The following is a 20,059-nucleotide window of genomic DNA, read 5'->3' as shown; positions in this document are numbered from 1 at the left end:
GGTGGATAGATTAGTGAAAAGGTTTTTAGAGATGTTATTTATGCTATCTATAACTGCATGCTGGGTTGAGTGACGCTCCCTGAAACCAAATTGTTTTCTGGATATTATGTTATATTTCTCAACGAAGCAAGTTAGCCTTTTAAGTATTATTTTTTTCTATGATTTTAGAAAAAATAGGCCAAATAGACATTGGTCTATAATTGGTGAGATCTTTAGGATTGCCTTTCTTCAGAACAGGCGTGACTCTGGCAACTTTCAAAATATCTGGGAAGATCCCAAGCTCGAAGCATTTATTGATCAGTTTAGTGAGTATAGGTAATATTGTATATATGATCTCTTTCAGAATAAAGACTGGAATATCGTATGGGCCTGTGGCTGTATCATTCTTAAATGAGTGATGACGCGATGACTTCATTCTCAACTACTGGCTGGACAAAGATAGAGTTCTGTTTTGGTTTATCGAGATATTTCTTGTAGTTATTGGTAGGCACATGTTTGTCAGCAAGGTTTCTACCAATATTTGCAAAGTACGGACGAACAAAGTACGAACAATTTGCAAAAAAGGAGCGATTAGCACTTGAAAAGCCAGGTAACTAAATACTCGTGAACAAACAATAATGAGAGCTAAGGGTGGAGCCCAATTTCTCTGCTGAGTGGCGATTCTCTACTCAGCAACGACTTCGTTACTCAACTCACGCCAAAAAGTATACTCACACTCAAATGCGTCCAGATCGGCACTCAAATCTAAGTCAGCGCACCACCAGACTTAAGTGTCAATTTTCACGGTCGAGCAGTCAACTGCAGGCAACACCCGCCAAATACCGTAGTACCTGTACTGTCGTATATAGCTAGGTACACTATTTCATGATGTGAGGTTCTGCTGAGCGAATGAAATCAGGCACTTGGACGGATGTTGTGTTTATAATTGTATTTGTAATTATCTTCCGTATCCTTTCGCCTTCTTGTCGTACGGCATCTCGGTATACCGGAATGGTAACTTCTGCATAGTCTCAATGCGCTAGCATCCCCCGCGCCGTCGCCGTATATGGTAACCAGAGTTGGATCAATTACATTATTTCAGTTCAATTACAATTACAATTACAATTACTTTCATGCAAGGTTAAATTACATTACAATTACTCCATGCTAAAAATATCAAATTACAATTACTCCTTGAATGCTTCAATTACATTACAATTGCTGCTGTTGAACATGTAATTGAATAATCATAAATTCAACCGTGCTCCTTGACAACCGTAGCGTTGTATTTAACAACAATTCAAGTCTAGTTCAGATTGTGTAGTAATAAATGCATTTATGTGCGTACTTAGTATGCTATGTAAGATGTCATTGTGACGTAATATAAGCGTGTTTCTATGCTCGGTAATTATGGCTCACGTAATTGGAAATGTAAAATGTTATTTACCTAATTTCCTATGGATTAGGATTAAGGATAGAGTGCAGTATGTCGTTGAAAAAGTATTATAATATATGCACGTGTTGGATTTGCGTATATAGTATATAATTAAAGAAATTATATTATTTTTAAGGGGGCACTTCTATTTAGAAATAATTTTTTTGTGTTTTTTTTTTCTTCATCGATCTAGAACGGAAATTTCACGCTCTTTCCAAATATGTCCTTATTTTTATGATATTACAACTCCTTCTTATCCAAAACTAGTTTTATTTGGGGACCATTTTATAAAAAAAAAGAATTACAGCCCAATTTTTGCTGCAGTCGTGTCCATTCTAATCCAACATTCGCGTTTGCTGGTGGAAATAGCGCCACCTGGCGAAATCTCTCCTGTAGAGCTTGAAATGAGTGTTCTAGCCAGTCTGCCTTCATAAACTTGGCTGCTTCACAGACTCAGTAAACAGGCGAGGTGAGGCTGTTTTTTTCATTTATTATTTGATTTGTTGACTGATAACTGACCATATTGGGTAGTATTTGTTGTATGTTTATACATAAGTGTTCTAGCATGTATGCTTTCATATACTTGGCTGCTTCATTGATTCAGTACCAAGGAAATGGTCGAGATGGAGGTTGTGTGTTTTCCTATTTCATCTCTTTTTATTCAATGACTGCTGACTGACAATATTGGGTATTATTTATTGTTTCTGGATAACTGTCTTGGATTGGTGTTCATTTCTAGCTATCAATTTGCCTAGAATGAGTAGATCGAGGAAATTTAGAGTTTTAGAAGAATCTTTGAAATGGAAAGATGCATTGGTGGATTCACAAAATCCCAAAATGAGTCATTCGTCGTGACCATAGGGACAAGGTGCCTGAAGAATAGGTACTTATGAACTATGGCAGTAAAACGTGCTGTAGCCACGTCCGTACTGAACTGGAATATTGGATGTAGTGGGCACTTGGGTGTTCTTGAAAGCCTAAACTTGCCAGTGAACACCTTCACAAAAATGAAACTGGTTTGAAGGACAAAAAAAGAAAGACTGCATCTCGACGCTCTTTCGCTGTGAAAAATTGAAAGAGTTCAAGACTCCTAAGACACATCAGACTATGTGCCTGGCGGCTATTAATGCTCAGGTTGTGTTATATATGGTTCAATGTGTGATGCCAATCAACTAATATGGTCATTGATGTCATGATCAGTGTTCTTATCCTTGTTTTTCGAAGTTATTGTGGTTTTATTTTTTCAAACGCGATTTTCTCAAAATATACTTTTTCTGCAAAAAATTTGTATCTCCTCTGCACCTGCTTGTTCGATTCATCTGAAATTTTGCACAAATGATGGTTAGGGTATGTATAATAAAATGATTGAGCGTTTTCTCAAAATTTTGTCCAGAAAAATTTTTACAGAGGAAAGAATTTGGAAAAAATGAAAATTTAGGGTTCGCTGACAAAAAATATCATAAATTTTGTTAGAATACCTATTTTTGAAAATCCCTCAATCATTTTGTAGATATATATGTGTACTATTACTATAGCAATATTTGAAGGAAAATCTTGAAAGACTTTTGAGTTTTTAGGATTTTTAATACGTGTGTTCAATATTTTCATTATTTTTTGAGTAAGTGTACCGGTGGGGTACATGCTCATGGTACAACATGAAGACCATATTTGGAAAGGGAATTTCCTGCCCTTTCCAGCAATGTATGAATCATGGGGCTCGCATCTACCTCTACGAATTTATGACTACAAACGTGAACACCTAAAAAAATCATTTTTAAATAGAAGTGCCCCCTTAACGAGGGACGTAGGAATTAGGATGAGGAGTAAAAACAAAACCGTGCTTTGTCAGATAAGACGTTATATAATATCCAGTGGTCTGGTTAGTTAGCCAGACGAAGTAACGATGCAGCATCGGGATCTGAAATCGTATTGTAGATTGCCAACCCACGGATAGATGCGCATCCTCTCTTCAGCATCTTCGACGGCAGAGCTGGATGCCCTGACTGGTGACCAAATGCCCAAAGTCCATGAGTGGACGGCCCAGAACAACCTTTGCATAAACGCCTCGAAATCGCAATTGCTGACGGTAAATTCAAAAAATAATTTAACCGTTAATACCGCTGGTCAGCCCGTTTCCAACACAGATAATGCCAAATATCTCGGGGTTTTACTGGACTGGAACATGTCCTGGAAGAGTCATATTCAGTCCCTAGAAACTAAATTATCACCGAAGTGCGGCCTGTTCTACAGCCTTAAGCGCTTCATGCCAGCATGGGTTCTTCTGATACTCTTTAAATCCTTAATCCAATCGAAGTTACACTATGGCATCCTCTGTTGGGGGGCTGCCAGTAAAACTGCACTCAAGCCACTGCAAAAACTACAACATAAAGTACTCCGAATCATAGCTAGGGCCCCAAAGGGCCGTAAGCCGTAACTGTAGCCGTTTAAGGCCGACTGTTTTGAAAAGTGAGAGCGCTGCAGCAGCATGACCACAACAATTACCAATTACACCCAGCGATTGTTCAGAACAATGCCGATTCCCAGACTTTCACGACTATTTTGGGATGGTACCATTGCCTGGAAATATACTTTTGTTGCGGAATCTGCAACACTAGCTTTCGATTAGGACCATACATATCAAATTTCGACGCTTGGATCGCCAGCTATGGGACTATCAATTCTGCTGCTTGTAGCCGGCTCAGCAGTTCGCTTCTCGGCGTATTCAATCGTGAGTCACGTGTTGCGAATCCATCCGTTGGTTAGTAACCTAAAAATTGTATACAATGGCAGCCGAGGCCAGCATAGCGGTAAAAATAAAAAAACTTCGCCCGCAGGGGCGCAGTCAAGGGCTTCCGCGAATGGATCCACCAAATTCCTTGTCGACATTTAAAGAGAATGCATTATAAGTCAATTATTTTATGTTGTGCTTGTCAGGTCTCAATAGAAATTTAATGTAATTGAGCAAAATTTTTGTCAAATTACAATTACAATTACACAAAATAAAAATGCTTCAATTACAATTAAATTACAATTACATTGAAAAATGTAAACAATTACATTCAATTACAATTACAAATTACAATTGATCCAACTCTGATGGTAACCCTATCCTTTGTGACGTCATCGAACCCGCAAACATGCAGACAATCAGCATCAACGCCGACTACTCACTTTCATTACTGGAGCTAGAACTAGAGCTACTCACTTTTCAAAATCCATATTTAGATTTAAATCTAGAAATACTCATAAAACCATAAGAGAATTAGAGAATCGCGCCTGTCTATGCATATGAGGTTTTCAATACGTCCTCTTTCGGTCTTACTCCATGGTGGAGTAAGCATTTAGTGGTTAAGCACTAAGCAGGTGCGAGTATATCGTACTTTTTGTACCCAGTTTTTGCTGTGCTACCAATTACGGTACCAAGTGAAAGACTGTTTACTGTGTTTAGTACTGTATAGCCTACATCATTTATGAATACCACACAAGTTCACTCCCTGGAGAAAACGCCGAGTCCTGAACTGTAATCTGCAACTGCGACTGGCGCCGCTGATATTTTTATTGATACACCTTTATAGCCTTCTCAATTCGGACCCGGCAAAGAGGGCAAAATCTTATCGCTTCTGTGCACTTCCTGCAGCAGCACATGTGTCCGCAGGGCACAAGCACTACATCTGTTTTGTCACCAAAACATATTTTACATTTTGTATCCTCGTCACGTCTCTGCCTTTCCTCTTCAAGTCTGCGGAGAGCTACCTACGAATACGAACAAGAACTGGTTGAGTATAGTTTGCGATTGAAAACAGATTTGCATGGCGTTAGAAAGTTCACATCATTTCAGACGTTACGGTTCTATTGTCTATGCTGATTTTAGTTGGAAATTTGTTTTGTTTAGTTGATTTAAAAAGTTTATTAAAGAGCCCCCATGTTTTTGTTTGATCAACTTGGTTCTTATAAAATTGATCCTTGTAATAGTTGCTCTTCGACTTGGTTAATATATTTGTGTAATTTTTATACAATTCCACTTTGCTATCCACACCGGAAAGAAAATGACTCTTGTAGAGTTTGCGTCGAGTCGCTATTGAGATTCGGATTGCAGAGGTCAGCCATGGTTTATGTTCGTATCTCATCTCCCTGCGAGTTTTTTTTTGCGGAGAGGTGCATGTTTTTCCATTAGGGAGTTGATGGTATTAATTAGAGATGAAAAGTTATTGTTTATATCATCAGTTTGAGTTCTACTTTCGACTTCAAGGTCATTTATTGCATCAAAAAGTTCATTCGAGAAGTTGTCCTCCGAGAGATTTCTATAGTTTCGAGTGTAGGTAGGGCTATTTTGTGTTTCACTCCTACTGAAGCATTCATGATTTTGCAGAAAGTTGGTAAGTGATCAGATATATCGCTTAATAATATTCTGGATTGGTGCTCGACCTGATTGTTGGTGAATATGAGGTCAATTACTGTCTGTGAGTTATGAGTTATTCTAGTTGGATCTTTAATTATTGAAAGACACGAGAAACATGATATTAGGTTGGACAGATCCACATAATATTTGTTATCTGATTTAAGGAGGTCTATGTTGAAGTCTCCCAACAGGTAAAAAGTTTTTTGTTGTAGGGTCAACTTCTCGAAGCAATTTTCCATTGCATCTATGAATTGAGCCATCGATTGGTGAGGGTGTCTGTAAATTGCACCTATTATGATGTTTTCTCTCTTTTTGTTTTTCACCAAAGTTATTTCAATCCACAGGTCTTCGCAGCCTTGAAGATTCAGGCCAAACTCTGAAGTGATGTGGAATTGGACATTGTTCCTAATATAGAACCCCACTCCACCCACTACTGTGGCAGAATTTGCCTTGATAAATGTATAAATTGTATATCCATCAATATGGACGTCAAAAGAAAGGACAGTAGATAATCTCGTTTCACTTATGGCGAGTATGTCAGGATGTCTAGAAAACTCAGAAATTAACGAAGTGACGGAGCCACTGTTTTTAGAAAGTGATCTTACATTAGCATGTAGCATTGTAATATAAGGGCTATCATCAGTAGGAGCATTAAATTCTTCTATACTATAATAATTAGAGAATCCCTTAGGTAAGTCAGAGCTAGATAACTTTTTGACAAAAGATAATTCCCTTGTTAGTTGCATCTTGTCAAGTGATGAAAATGGTAACTCCGAGTTTAGGCATTGGCAGCAATGATAATACTCATCAGTAGTTCCGATATGATTGAATTGCGGTGTTGTCAGTTTGGTGCACTTCAAATGAGTCCAGTAGTCACAGCAAATGAAAGGCTGATTTGACTTGCATGGTTTGTGGCAAGAGCCACATGGAAATTAGACGGGCATTTTCTTATCTATTGATCAAGGCTGAATTAGTGGTTACAGTTCATTCTAGGGCAGTGGTTCCCAAACGGTGGGGAATTCCCCACCGGTGGGGAATTTCGGAATTTCTGGTGGGGAATATACTCACTTCTGAAAAAATCTTTACAGTAATTTTCTCCTGTTATTAAATGTCGTTTTGAAATGCCGGACGAATATTTCATAGCCATTTGCAATTCGGCGATTCATATTATCAGTGCCTCCAATTAACGAGAATCGCCTGGATAGCGACACGTGATCTCCAGAAATGTTTTTATTCATCTGAACACCATCATCGGTCACGAAACGTAGTGATCGAAAAATTCTGATTCGTTGTAATAAGAGCTCATATTGCAGAACATGTATTCAAGGGAGATCGTGGACTCGCTAATTGATAGCACATACAAACGAAATTACATATTTATGCTATTTCAAGTTCTTTTAGTATTGTGCGAAAGTGTAGTTTACTGCGGCTTATATATATATCGCACGCATGAGTTCGTCAATATCACGAAGTTTATCTGACCGGTGTATTATTCGACATTTACTTATGTAAATTGATGCTATAGAAGAGAACTTACATTGCTGCATGTCTTTAGGGTGCTTCTTTGAAAATCTAACCGGCCCGTCTGATTTCTTTTTCTTTCGAAGAGCCACCGCAGTTTGCTCAAGGCCTTTTGGACGACCTCGTTTTTTCATTTGTGGTGGAAGAGTTATGTTGGTAAGATCTGGAACACCAAGATGAAAGAGTTCTATAATTTCGCGAGCTCAAATTTCAATTCATTTAGCCAAACAACCAATAAACTGTTCCGAGGGTTTGATGTTTTGCTTGACAAATCCAGACACTGCTGGTGTGTTGTTTTCTGCAATTTAAAACATAAACCAAATCTTTATTTTGTTACAACCGGCAAAATAGATCGGCTGATCACTGAATCAGTACATTGTTTCGAATAATTTAGTAGTAGTTGTAGGCTCACCAGATATTACTAAAAAAACGAATCATAGCGGTGAAATGAGTCCACCCGATGTGCAAATGGAAGTGTCTATTGCTGGTTCAAGGTTTCTTGACTGATCACTGTGATCAGTTGATTCATTACTTGAAGACATTTTTTCTGTACCTGGTGAAAGACAAAATATGTGGTAAAAGCCTAAACTTCCAAGGTGAAATGATAACAAACCAGTCATCTCAACAATGAGGACAGTCTTTCTCTGCTCAGAACTGTACGCCGTATCTTCCACAGTATGGCTGTCACCTGCAAGGACCGAGGCGGATACAAATAAATATCAAGCACAGTCACAGAACAAAAGACACCTGTTGTGCCGTTGTTGACATCCGTTGCACATTGTAGCAAAAATTGACTATCCCAGTATCTGAAAAATGTCTCAGTGTCATGAATTTATTTATTGTATATTTCATATTTACCATGTGTTTCTGACTGGTAATTTCATTGACTGGCGGAAAGCGCACTTGCAGTCGTGCGCAGACGGTTGAACTTCTCCATTCTGTTTTGTTGGGGTTTTGAGCTGAGTGAGGACCTTTTCAAGAGCATATGGTGTGAGGATCTGTCCGTACTGGTGCTCTGTACTACCCACCTCAAATGGCAGTACAGGTACCTTTTGCAGAATTGAAATGGATCGATGGAATTGTTCTGTACGCAGAGACTTCATGATGACAAGCATTAAATTGTGAAAAGACTGCTGCAAACTAGAGTACTTGGTAATAATAGCCTTCAATTTTTGGTTGATGCACTCAACTCTATTGTTTGTTTGATTTTGAAAGGTCACACCAGTATTTTTATAGACATACACCCACTCTTCCTTGATGTCATGCCAGTTTTTGTTGAAGTATGACACGACATTTCCCAATCCACTGTCAATCAGTTTTTGATATAATTCTTCGTAATGCAAGTAAGACCTTGCATACGCCATATCTTGTACAATATTCAAAATATAACTTCTTTCTGAAGCAGTGATTCCCATTTTATCGCAAGTCAATGCTCTTCGGAATGTCCTCAACACATGAAATGTCCTCAGCACATGAAATAAACATATCAAAATTTTGGCATCCGGGAAATCTGCTTTAAAGACGTGACGCTCTGTAAAATCTTTATCTGCCATGATAGTGACAGTTTCGCACCATTTACTGTTGTACTTTTTAAAGATTCTTGCCATCTCGGATATCGATGCCACATCTTCTGACACCAAGACAAAGACGCAAACAACAACACTCCCTCCATCACCATCTTCTGCAATCAACTACCATCTTCTGCAATCAACGCAAGCGCGAAAAATTTTTTCAGTTGAGCTCAGCTTCGCACCACCCTTCAAATGCTTTCACGCCCCCAAGGGGGCGCGACCCCACTTTCAGAACCACTGCCTTAGAATTATCATGATGACATATACTGAGAAAAAGTTTCATCAAGTCCCTGCATTAATTCGATTTTTTAGAACGAATTTTATCAATATTTTTTAGAAGTTTCTTTAGACTCTCGCGGGCCGCACAGAACGGTGTTGCGGGCCGCATGCGGCCCGCGGGCCGTAGTTTGCCCACCCCAGCTCTAGAACGTAGGGACCGATGTTCAGTTGCGAATTAAAACTGTGTACGGTAAGTAGCCCGTAGGTGAGTACTGCGCTGTCATTTTGTTACTTTTATATGTCTATAGTCTGGTGGACTGATTGGTATGGATGAAGAAATGATATGGGAGGATTGCAAGGGAATGACGGAAGAAATTATATACTTATTCGAAGGCTTGGATGACCGGAGAGGAGCTTCGTGTGCAGCATGTTCTGCCACCTTTCCCACAATAAAAGAGCTTGGAAACACGCCAAAACCCATTATCATCCAACTCCCGACAGCAACATGGATGATCATAGAGGGATCTCCATACGGAGGACTGCATGTTAGTCAGCCAACTGCTTGATAAAATCAGTTCCACCATTCGAGTAGCTTACCACAATTGGGTGCTGCAATGGTTTTACCAAAGGTTTTCGATGTGTTGGTGCATGTGAAAGAGGAGGAGCCTATTACTTCTGCTTTCGGTCTCAATCGGCGTGAGTCCGGTAATGATTTGTCATTTGCAAAATAGTTTCAAAATAGTAGATGGCATTCATTAATTTATGCTCTCGAGATGCGTAATAATTCCTGAGGTGGTCAGTAACAAGGTAGGCCGTACTTCTACATTTTCTGAGTAGACTTATACCATACGCAACGCCAGGTACGACCTTTTGATATATTACTATTCCCCATGACAGTTTCATAGATTTTGGCATCCGTGGGATTGCCAAGTCACCGTTCCAAGTCGCAAGTCCTTCTATGATTTTAACGTTTGATGCGACTCAACTCGAGTCATTTTTATTTAATCACCCAGCCAATCCGAAATCGAGTAATTTTACGAAAGATCGCACAAAACCAAATCACAATTTTCAGTCACGAATCATCAACGGGTCATGTTTTATCATCACTAACTAGAAATGTGACGTAATAGCTGATCTTCTACCGCGTGGTAGCTGTTAAAAGTGATGTGATAGTGTAGTCTGTTGAGATTTCAGGTCTTTATAGTAGTTTTAGGGTGAACTTCAAGTTCCTATATCTAAAAAAGACAGTGGCACTGGATATTGTCGAATACTTGAAATTCCAAAATGCTGTTGCGGGCCGCACAAAATGCATGCGACCCGCGTGTTTGAGACCTCTGCTCTATAATGGAACTTGCTCGAAGCATTTGACTATTCCCGTAACGCGTCTTTACTGATATAGATAAGCTGTAAAAGGAGGTATGCCCCATTACTGCTGTGTCCCAAGATGTAATAGTACATCCACGGGTCACATGTTTCCCATTGACATGGAGTTACAGTTAAAGTGGCCAGTAGCTCTCAGGAGAAAGGGTGATAAAGGCGGTCTTTGGAGACCTAACTTGGACCGTGACCGCGTTTGTAGCAGCCATTTTACGGATGACGATTACGTGCAGCAACCTTAATCGGTCAGCAAGCGCCGTTATGGAAAGTTGAAAAAAAATGCCGTCCCGTCCATTTTTCAATTTAGCATAGCTAATAAGCTACTATCTGCTAGAACAGAGAGAAGGGTTCGGAGAAGCATTTTAAATGTTGATTTGACAGTCGAGGATGAATGTCAGCACCAGAATAGAGCTGGAGAAGAGACGGTCAGTGATACAAGGGACTTTTTTGATTGCACTGGCGTTAGTAGTAAATGCGATGGAGCTTGCCAGGTGCAAGCAGTTTCCATAGAGCGTACCGGTACTATTATAAATCACTTCTCAATTGAAAACTTCAAAGGAGATGCCCGTGCAATGTATTATTATACTGGATTGGATGATTATGGTTACGCTCATTTTCTGTTATTGAGAAGTCTGCCGCAGAGGAGACAGCCAGTCAATTTCACTGTTTGAGCGGTGAGGAACAGTTGTTTTTGACCTTGATGAAGTTGAGACCGTTGAGCAAAGATTTTGAGGAAATCAGTATTCTGTATAAACTATCAATGGCCACGGTATCAAGTATATTTCAAGCTTGGATCCTGTCCATGCATAGTAGAATGAGACTATAGAGTATGACTGGAGTGACGACTCGATTGTTCTCCCATTGTTAGCCGGCAGAATGGTCACGGTCAGATGGCTGCACCCAAAACAGGATCGCTCAGTGCTAGTTTCAATGGCGTTCAAGGCGATTCGTCGTGTATTTCTTGAAGCTGCGTCGGATTTAGTTAGACAGTTCAACATTTAGGTAGCGATGGTGAATCGTTACGACTAGCGAATAATACCGTGTAGCCTCTGTTATATTTTTCGCCATAATTAGATCATACTTCGTCACGCATAGAACTGATAGAAGTCGGTATCATGCCCTATTCGGGCGCATCACGTTGGCCTTTGGGGATGACTGCGATGGACTAACTAAATGGAAATTGAAGAATGTTTCGAAGGACTTAATAACTGGAAAGGTGTGTTTTGTGAGGAATGCGAAGCATCCTTTCCCAATTCCCACTGTGAAAGCTTTGAAGAAACGTTTCAAAAATCATGAAGTTCTCACCAGTAGTTGGAATATATCTGAGGATGCTGTATAATTGCTGTTTTGAAGAGGGCTTATAGCAAAAAAAATACTTTGAATGCACCCCATCATTGAGGAACTAGACTTGACCAAAGCTGTTCCATTGGTGGAAAAACTCCATTCTGAATATTGTAAACTTTGTGTTGACGGATTTTATCAACATTATTCTAATATCTGCCATCAAGCTAACAAGTTTCTGGGTTTGCCACAATTGCCAGCTTCAGCATTACTTCTGAAAATTTTTGATTCTCTCGTCTGCGGTAAAGAGCAGCATCCAATCACAGAGATTAAAGGAGTCAACAGCAAGGAATCTGGTAAGTGAATAGCCTATACTTTGCCTTTCCATGGAAAAACTTTGACGTGTTTTTAGACATACTTGAATATATTGGTGGAATGCTTTTGGGAGCCATTTCTAAGCAAGCCAACGAAGCATGCCACGTGCCTAACAACTGCAGCACCATCGGGAAACCTCATTAAAGTGGAGCAGAAGAAAGACGGTGGATTGAAGAGCCCGCGTCAGAACAGTCTCATGACATGGTTCTCCGCTTTTATGTTATCCACAGTAAAGAAATGGCAAAACCCATGAAAAAGATAAATTTTTCTGGGTACTTGAGGCAATTCAATGCGATCCATTCTATAACAAATTGATTCACACTGTATCACTTCCATCTGGTTCAGACCGAAATGAGGTTGAGGATGTCATGGACAAGGCAATGAAACACCACTTGAATAACATCTGTTCTCACAATTTTGCGAAGTTTGCATTGCATGAGAAGCAGAAAAAGTCTTCCAAATTTTCCAAATGTTTGCGAGATAGCTTGAAAAAACAATGAACAATATGCTCTTATAGCACCATTTTCTATACTTCCAAACCTCTTGTTTCAATCATGATGCTGTTGAAAGTCTTTGCTTTTTTGTTATTGTTGGAATTGTATAAGCCATGGTATTTCTTAACCAATTTGACAATTGCTACTGCTATCACTGTGGGGTTTACTATAATGTAAAGCAGGGGTGTCAAAGATATGGCCCGCTGGCCAGAGGTGAACAATTCTGAGAAGATTGAAATATTCTTATATTTTCCAGCATATCTCTTACAAATGTTGAGATTTTTGGCAGGAAATACTTCCATGGTTATAGGTACCATTATAACCACCCGACGATGTTGTTCCACTCTGGTTACCACTAGTAACAAGTCGGTGAAATTTACATCCAATTTCAAGAATGCCAAAAGTGTCCACCAAGATCAGAGTTCTATACAAATATGGTCCAAGAAAATGGTCATTGATCATTGGTCAAGCTAGCAATTCGGCTTTTGAATGGTGTTATGGAAGCAGCATTTGGATCTTTGGTAACTTCAGTTGACATTCATTAATATTATTTACGAATGTTAACCTGAATTAACGATTGCCTTTTTAATAGCGGTCTTTGATGAGATACAGCAGGAATCCAGATATTAGCCAAGTCAGTTACTCAGTAAATGCCTTATGCCAGCGTAAGGCTATAAATGGAGGGAAAGGTGCCAATACAACTATGCCTATGATGATCAAAATCTTTAGACGAAAGTATGCCAGGAACCCATGACCAAGAAAAGATGCAGCAAATGAAGCTAATGTAGTTTCTGGTAGTGTTAGCATGGTAATTTTTTCGCTCTGTGGCAAATGCTGCCTATCCACATTGAGGTTCCCTACCTAAAAAAAGGAAACCAATGAGTTGGCCGAAACCTTGACGTGGTGCATTGGCTTACTACTAATGTCGACCGGCGGACGTCTTCCTGTATTCTTGGCAATGACAACGAGTTCCCTTCAAGTGCGATTCTGCACACTTCCAAGAAGTATAAGCTCTGGCTACTGTGAGTCGAGCTCAAGCAGAACACTAACATTACACTAGGCTCTTGTTCTAGTCATACTCAAGTTTCTGCGGTTATCGGACAGGCATTATATAAGACTACAAGACAGTTGCAACAAATTATTTGTTATATTCATACTCGAGTTTCTGCAGTTGATATAGGACATATTTTCAATCAACGATATTGTGAATTGCATATCGATATAGGTCAAGATCTTTCCTCTTGTTCACTTTGTAGCATTCTTCAGTCTTCCTTTCCATGAATTCATCTCACAATAGCCAATGCACACGAACCAGATATTCTATACCTTCTGTCATTTTATTCATATACGTAGCAAACTCTATAAAGGATCAAAGCAACAATATCACATCCATCTCGTGAGAAATGTAACATAGGCTACACGGTATTGTTCACTAGTCATAACGACTCGCCACCGCTACCTAAATGTTGAACTGTCTAACTAAATCCGACGCAACTTCAAGAAATACACGACGAATCGCCTTGAACGCCATTGAAACTAGCACTGAGCGATCCTATTTTGGGTGCAGCCATCTGACCGTGACCATTCTGCCGGCTAACAATGGGAGAACAATCGAGTCGTCACTCCAGTCATACTCTATAATGAGACAGTGGCTAATATGGCCAAGCCGCAAGATTGTTGACGAGACTACGCCAAGGGACTTTGGGAAAGTTTTTCCGACCACAAGGGTGATTGTCGATGCTACTGAAATTCCTACCGGCAAGGCAACAGATATTAATTTACAAAGTCAGACATTTTTAAATTATAAAAACCTGATTACTGTGAAGGTTATGATAGGGATAGCACCACGTGAAGCAGTTTCCACCATGTTTCAGGCAGGTGACAGTATAATGGATGACAGTGGTGTTATGGTGCAGGATCTGTTTCCACCATACAATGTTGGTATAAACACCCCGGCCCCATTACGTGGCAAAAGTCAACTCGAAACAGGGGAAGGAAGTTGTGATAGGAGAATTTCGACTTAACGGATTCATGTTGAAAGAGTGATTGGACTCGCAAACACTTATCGGAATTTTAAACATGGAATTACATCTGGGCTGCTTAGACCATATTCGCAGATTGTATATATCGTATTCTCGCTTGTACATGAAAAAGCCTAGCATATACTCTCATACATCAGTTGTTTCTAAGATTATTAGCTCTAGTGATTTTCTGTTATTTGGTTTTTCAGGTAAATAGAAATTACTCTCATAACTCGGAGCATGAAGTGACGCGACTTGTGTCAAGACTGCACTTCAGACTGCTAAAAAGAAATCTTAAGCCTTCAATGCTGCCTCGCTCCGTCAATTCAGAGACAACAGGTAAATACAAGAATGGTTTTAATAAACTGAACATTGATAGAATATAAAACCAATCCTAACTTAGCTGAAAGGAAGGGCCTCCATGATTTTCATAAAAGTAAGCTAATGGCGGTAAAATATTATTCTCAAAGAAATGTTTATCAAATGTAATTTTTCCTTTTTCTATAAATAAAATATTAAAAGTGTCAACAACGAAATAGAAATAGTTTCTGTCTGACAATCCGAGTTGGCCTTGTATTTGGTAATAATAATTGTGGTTTCTTTTCAGCTCACGATTCTGATTTTTGATGGCAAGAAATGGGAATAACTTGATTGAAGCTGCTATGATATGGCTATTCCGCCCATTGTATGGGCATTTCACTTCAACAAGGCCATCTGGTGAAATTTTTGCATCGGGAGTTGCGCCAAGATATGGAAACTTGGAATTAATAAATAGTCCACACGGTGCTGCCTCTATGCCCGTTACAGTTGTGAAAGCTTCAACTGCTACAGGTTCGTATGCTCGACCATGTAAAATACCAGGTGAGCAGAAACTTCTGGAGGCCAAAATATCCTCACACAGTAATTCGATATTTATCCTGCTAGTTGCCTTAATAACCTCCCGAAATCGTGATGTAGTAATTCTCCACTCTCTGTCTCGGTGCCAGTTTTTGCCAAGGTTGTAATTTTCGGATGACTCAACTCGACTCGAGTCATTTTCTCAAAATACGGAAATGACTCGACTCGAGTCATTGCGCTTGACTCGAAGCAAGTCATTGACTCGAGATTCAGACGGCCAAGACCGACATTTCATTGTAATTTCGAAGCCAACGCACTTTTGGAATTTCGTTTGTTGGTACTGGTGCTTGAAAATGCGACCAGAAACTGCTAAAAGTGAGGAAAATTGATATATTTTAAATGCGAACCATTCAATATCACCAAACGGAGTTAAAAAAGTGGGTTTAGGAAGACTTCAACTGGAAACTGAGCAGTCAACACAATGACTTGGACTCGGACTCGAGTCATAATACCATGACTCGGACTTGACTCGGTGGGAATTGAAAATGGCTCGACTTGACTCGAGTCAAAAATGTAAAAGTGAGATTGACTTGTGACTCGGAACCCTGTTGACTTGGTTACAACCCTGGTTTTTGCATTCACTCTGCAGTAATGTCTTTTCTTGGGCTTCCTCCTGAGTGATCAATTTCGATGGTCATTCATATAATTGATTTGTCTCGTCTGAAATTTTTACTGCCATACGTATGTTCAGACACTTTGCAATTAAATCAGACTGTGGTGGCTTTTACACGCTTTCTCAGTTATATATACACTTTCATATATACACTTTATACACTTTATACACTTTCATATATACACTTTCACTTACTTTCAAGGAACGAACAAGCCAGTATTCGGTGAATGGCAATTCCAAGTAATCATGGTCCATAGCTGCTTGTCGAAGATCTGCTTTGCCATATACATATCTTATAGCCGGATCTTTAGAGGTAGTGGCAAAGTAATTCAGAGATGTAGACCGTACATGATCCCGATAATTGCTGCTGGTTTCCAATGGTGCAGTTGTAACAGACGGAGGTGGATGGATATAAGTCTCGCATTTTTGAAATTTTAGCTTAGGGCATTGAGCTTGACCCTCAATCATAGGAGTTCAAATTGCGTTGCTATTTCTGTTGCCGCTATGAATTATACTTTACTTTTTCCGATTAAAAGACGGATCAAAAACGAAATGTTTCAGAGTGATTATAAGGGCCGTTTGAGATTGTGAAAAAGCTCTGTTGCCTTTATATGTGACAGCCCACCCATTAGGGGTGTATGTGATGATTGTTATTGTTATAATTGCTATTGTGATGGTACTGTTATTTCTCGGGCCGCCAGGTGTCTAGCTTCGACTAGGTGAAATGGACACTTGGTGGACCCACGACAATGCATGCTTCTTATCTGAACTGGCTGCCTTGAGGACGCGGAAATAAAGCTGTCTGAAAACTAATTGTGAATCTCTTTACATCGACTATATTAGGAGGTCTTCCACAATGGCGAGCACGCCAAAAAACAAAGTCGATACTATTACCTCGTCAAAGGAGAGTTATCTTGAGGCACGCAACAGATCCCAAGTGCTTGACACGATTTTGGATTCGGATGATGACTCTGCTGATACCAGTACCGGTGTGGATGGAAAAGTCAAAGAAAGCTTGGCGAGATTGGACAAAATTATGGAAGGTATTCCGCGGAATATGGCATACGAAGCGATGCGAAGCGTCAGGCTGCGGAATTGATGAATTCGGTCAATGGGGATGTAGCTGCTCTCCACTCGCAAGTTCGGGGATTTGAAGAAAAGTTGCAGCTGATGAACAGCGGATTTGAAGAAAAGTTCCAGTGGCATGGGTGACATAAAAGGTATGTTGGCTTCTGTGGTGAACTCACCTAAGGTTGATGCCGACAGCAATGGGGAATTAGGTTGTGATCCTGTAAGTAGGCCCAAGGTTGGAAAAGAAATCTTCTATACCACACTGGTGGAAGAAATGTCGATCACTTCAACAAGAAGTCAGAGATTTCCTGTCATTTTTTGACTTGATGCGTTTTTGCCGTTACCTGAGTATCATTGACACTCGCAAGGAAAAGGAGAACCAGAGGAAGTATGACCGTAACCTCAAAGTTTTATTTCAAAATCGGTTTGGAAATTCGCCAAGTACGGGGAAGAAAATCATAGCAAATCTCTCGAGTTATAAACTCAGTGATATCGAAGAATTTGTATTGTCTCATGGATTGGATTTTTGTTTGCCTCCCAACAACGTTAGGAGAGAAGAAATATTCGCCGATTTCGAGGCATTAATTGGTCAACTACAACACCATAGACCATTATCTCCGGAATATTTTTCTGCGATGAAAGCTAAGCTCAGTGATCTTGCACATGCGTATTGTGGCACCCCAGTGGACGCCGGTGATTTTCTGATGAACAAGGATTGTTTTAAAGCCATCAAATCCTTACGTTCAAACGAAAAAATTTGCATCACAAGACCTGACAAAGGTTCTGGAGTTGTGATTTTAAACCGGGCAGATTACAACATGAAAATGGAATCCATTCTTCAAGATTCGTCAAAGTTCACCAACCTGGGTCCTGCCGACATGAACGATAACACGCGCAAGTTAGAAATGAAGCTGCAGCGTCGCCTTCTCAAACTAAAGAAGGATGGAGTACTTCCTTCAATTCTGTACGAGTCTCTACGCCCAACGGGATCACAACGGCCGCGTATGTACGGTTTACCGAAAACACATAAAGATAACGTACCTCTTCGCCCCATATTGTCTATAAGCCTTTTCACATGCATCAATTTGATATCCCGACACATTTGAGCGCGTCGAGCGAGTTCCAGTTGATCAGTTAACTGTGACCGATTCGAGAGAATACGTCATGACCTGAGGTTTTGTCGGGCGTGTTTATCGGGCGGTTGTCGCTCGACTCTGGAGCAGGAGATTCGTGATTTGTCGGGTGATATTGGTAATCTCGCTTACCGGGAAATGTTAGCTGCTAGATCATGTATCAATTGATAGGCGAATTTCAAAGAATTTGACGCGATGTATGTTTACTTATTGCAGTTCAGTGGCTACTTGCATATAGAATTAATACTTTATTACAGTTATTGTGCACGTTACACGTTACAGTACGTTGTGGAATGTCGGAATCTGGGAAAATTCATACCCCCAAAAAAGTAAGGTACTTCTGATGTATTTACACAGTTCTCTAACATATCCGCATGTTTCTAGAAAACATGGAACAGTGCGGCTATCCAAGCCTTGCTAGGGTTGATTAACGAGCGTGGTGTCTTGGCCCAACTAGATGCCCGTCGGCAAAGAAATCGGCCGATTTTCGAAGATTTGGCCACAAGTCTAGCTGAGGCAGGACATGTATTTACATGGTTAAGTACATATCTCTACTGAGTTTGTCAGGCAGATAAACAGTTTTATCTCGAATACAGGGAAGAGGTCAAAAACCAGTGGAAGTACCTGAAGAAGCAGTATTACAAAGTGAAGAAACAGCTAATGACATCAGGAATGGGGGCAGAAGGGCGACATTGGCCACCCTTTTCACAACTAGATGAGCTGCTTCGAACTAGGCCGAGAACTGCGGTATTTTGATTTTTTAATAAATTAGATATTTGCGAGGTGGCTCATGCGTAACCCATTACAGGCACTAGTTACTGAAGGTCTCCAGTCGTTCCCAAGGCTGACTGTGGAAGTGGACGAGGCCAGTCTTATGGTCTCTGAAAGCACAGGTATAGTGTTTAGTATCAATCCAGAATGTGTTGACACCCACAGTACTGCGTAGCACGATTTTTGTTACGTTGCAAAGTGTGAGTGCTTATAGGGCCTAAGCTGTTCTCAAAAATATGGTTTGTTATATCATGTGATAATCTCTGTTCAATCTGCTCAGCAGCTGCTGCTGGCCAAAGCGGAGACCCTGACGACAGCATCACCGCAAGTGACCATGAAGGTAGGTGTCAGTTTCATTTCTAGTCGATCATGTTATTTTATCAGCATCTGTGTAGGAGTTATTAAGATCAGAAGTATGACTTGATTAAGAATAAATTAGAAGGTAAATTATAAGATCAGTAGTGTCATAGTGTGTCAAGTATCAAGGAGGACTGAGGAAAAGTTCGTCAGTCGTAGTTCTATCCTCTCGGGGATAGGCTATAGGAAAGTGTCCCACTTTCATGTAATTCAGTTAAGAAGGTTGCAGCAATCACTGTTTTGATCCCAGGGTCTTCCACAACCGTTGGCAACAGAGGAAGATCCAGACAAAGAGCTTCGAAACATAAGAGAAAACGTATGTTTGATTTCCTGGTTTATAGAGCAGAGGCGAAAAAAGCATTGCGTTACTACTTGTAGGATCTGGAAGTTTTGAAGAGAGACTACTGAGCCTTATCGAAGAAGAGCGGAAGCTGAGGCGAGAAGAGATAAACGCTATACAGCAGGAAAGCCGGGCAGACAGAGACCTTATGGAACAATTTATGTCTTCCATAACTCGATTGGCAGATTCAATGCAAAAATAAATT

General features: G+C 40.1%; 1 protein-coding gene and 1 long non-coding RNA gene across 2 annotated transcripts; both read left to right on the top strand.

The window, feature by feature from the left end:
- Positions 1-11,844: 11,844 nt before the first annotated feature.
- Positions 11,845-12,805, top strand: LOC145435681 (uncharacterized). The gene is made up of 2 exons (XM_080312980.1): positions 11,845-12,138; positions 12,195-12,805. Exons 1-2 carry the CDS (start codon positions 11,883-11,885, stop codon positions 12,299-12,301), a joined length of 363 nt encoding a protein of 120 aa, XP_080169106.1. The 5' UTR covers positions 11,845-11,882; the 3' UTR covers positions 12,302-12,805.
- A 5,509-nt stretch (positions 12,806-18,314) lies between these two features.
- On the top strand, positions 18,315-19,256 carry LOC145435680 (uncharacterized). Its single transcript, XR_013913946.1, has 3 exons — positions 18,315-18,922; positions 18,983-19,133; positions 19,195-19,256. It is a non-coding gene; the product is annotated as an uncharacterized LOC145435680 (long non-coding RNA).
- Positions 19,257-20,059: the final 803 nt, after the last annotated feature.

The sequence above is a fragment of the Botryllus schlosseri genome, chromosome 3 (genome assembly GCF_051294905.1).
Source record: "Botryllus schlosseri isolate E-star chromosome 3, Bs_hap1, whole genome shotgun sequence".
In the NCBI taxonomy this organism is placed as follows: domain Eukaryota; kingdom Metazoa; phylum Chordata; class Ascidiacea; order Stolidobranchia; family Styelidae; genus Botryllus; species Botryllus schlosseri.
The sequence above is the reverse complement of the archived record's forward strand: the minus strand, read 5'-3'. Positions and strand labels throughout refer to the sequence as shown.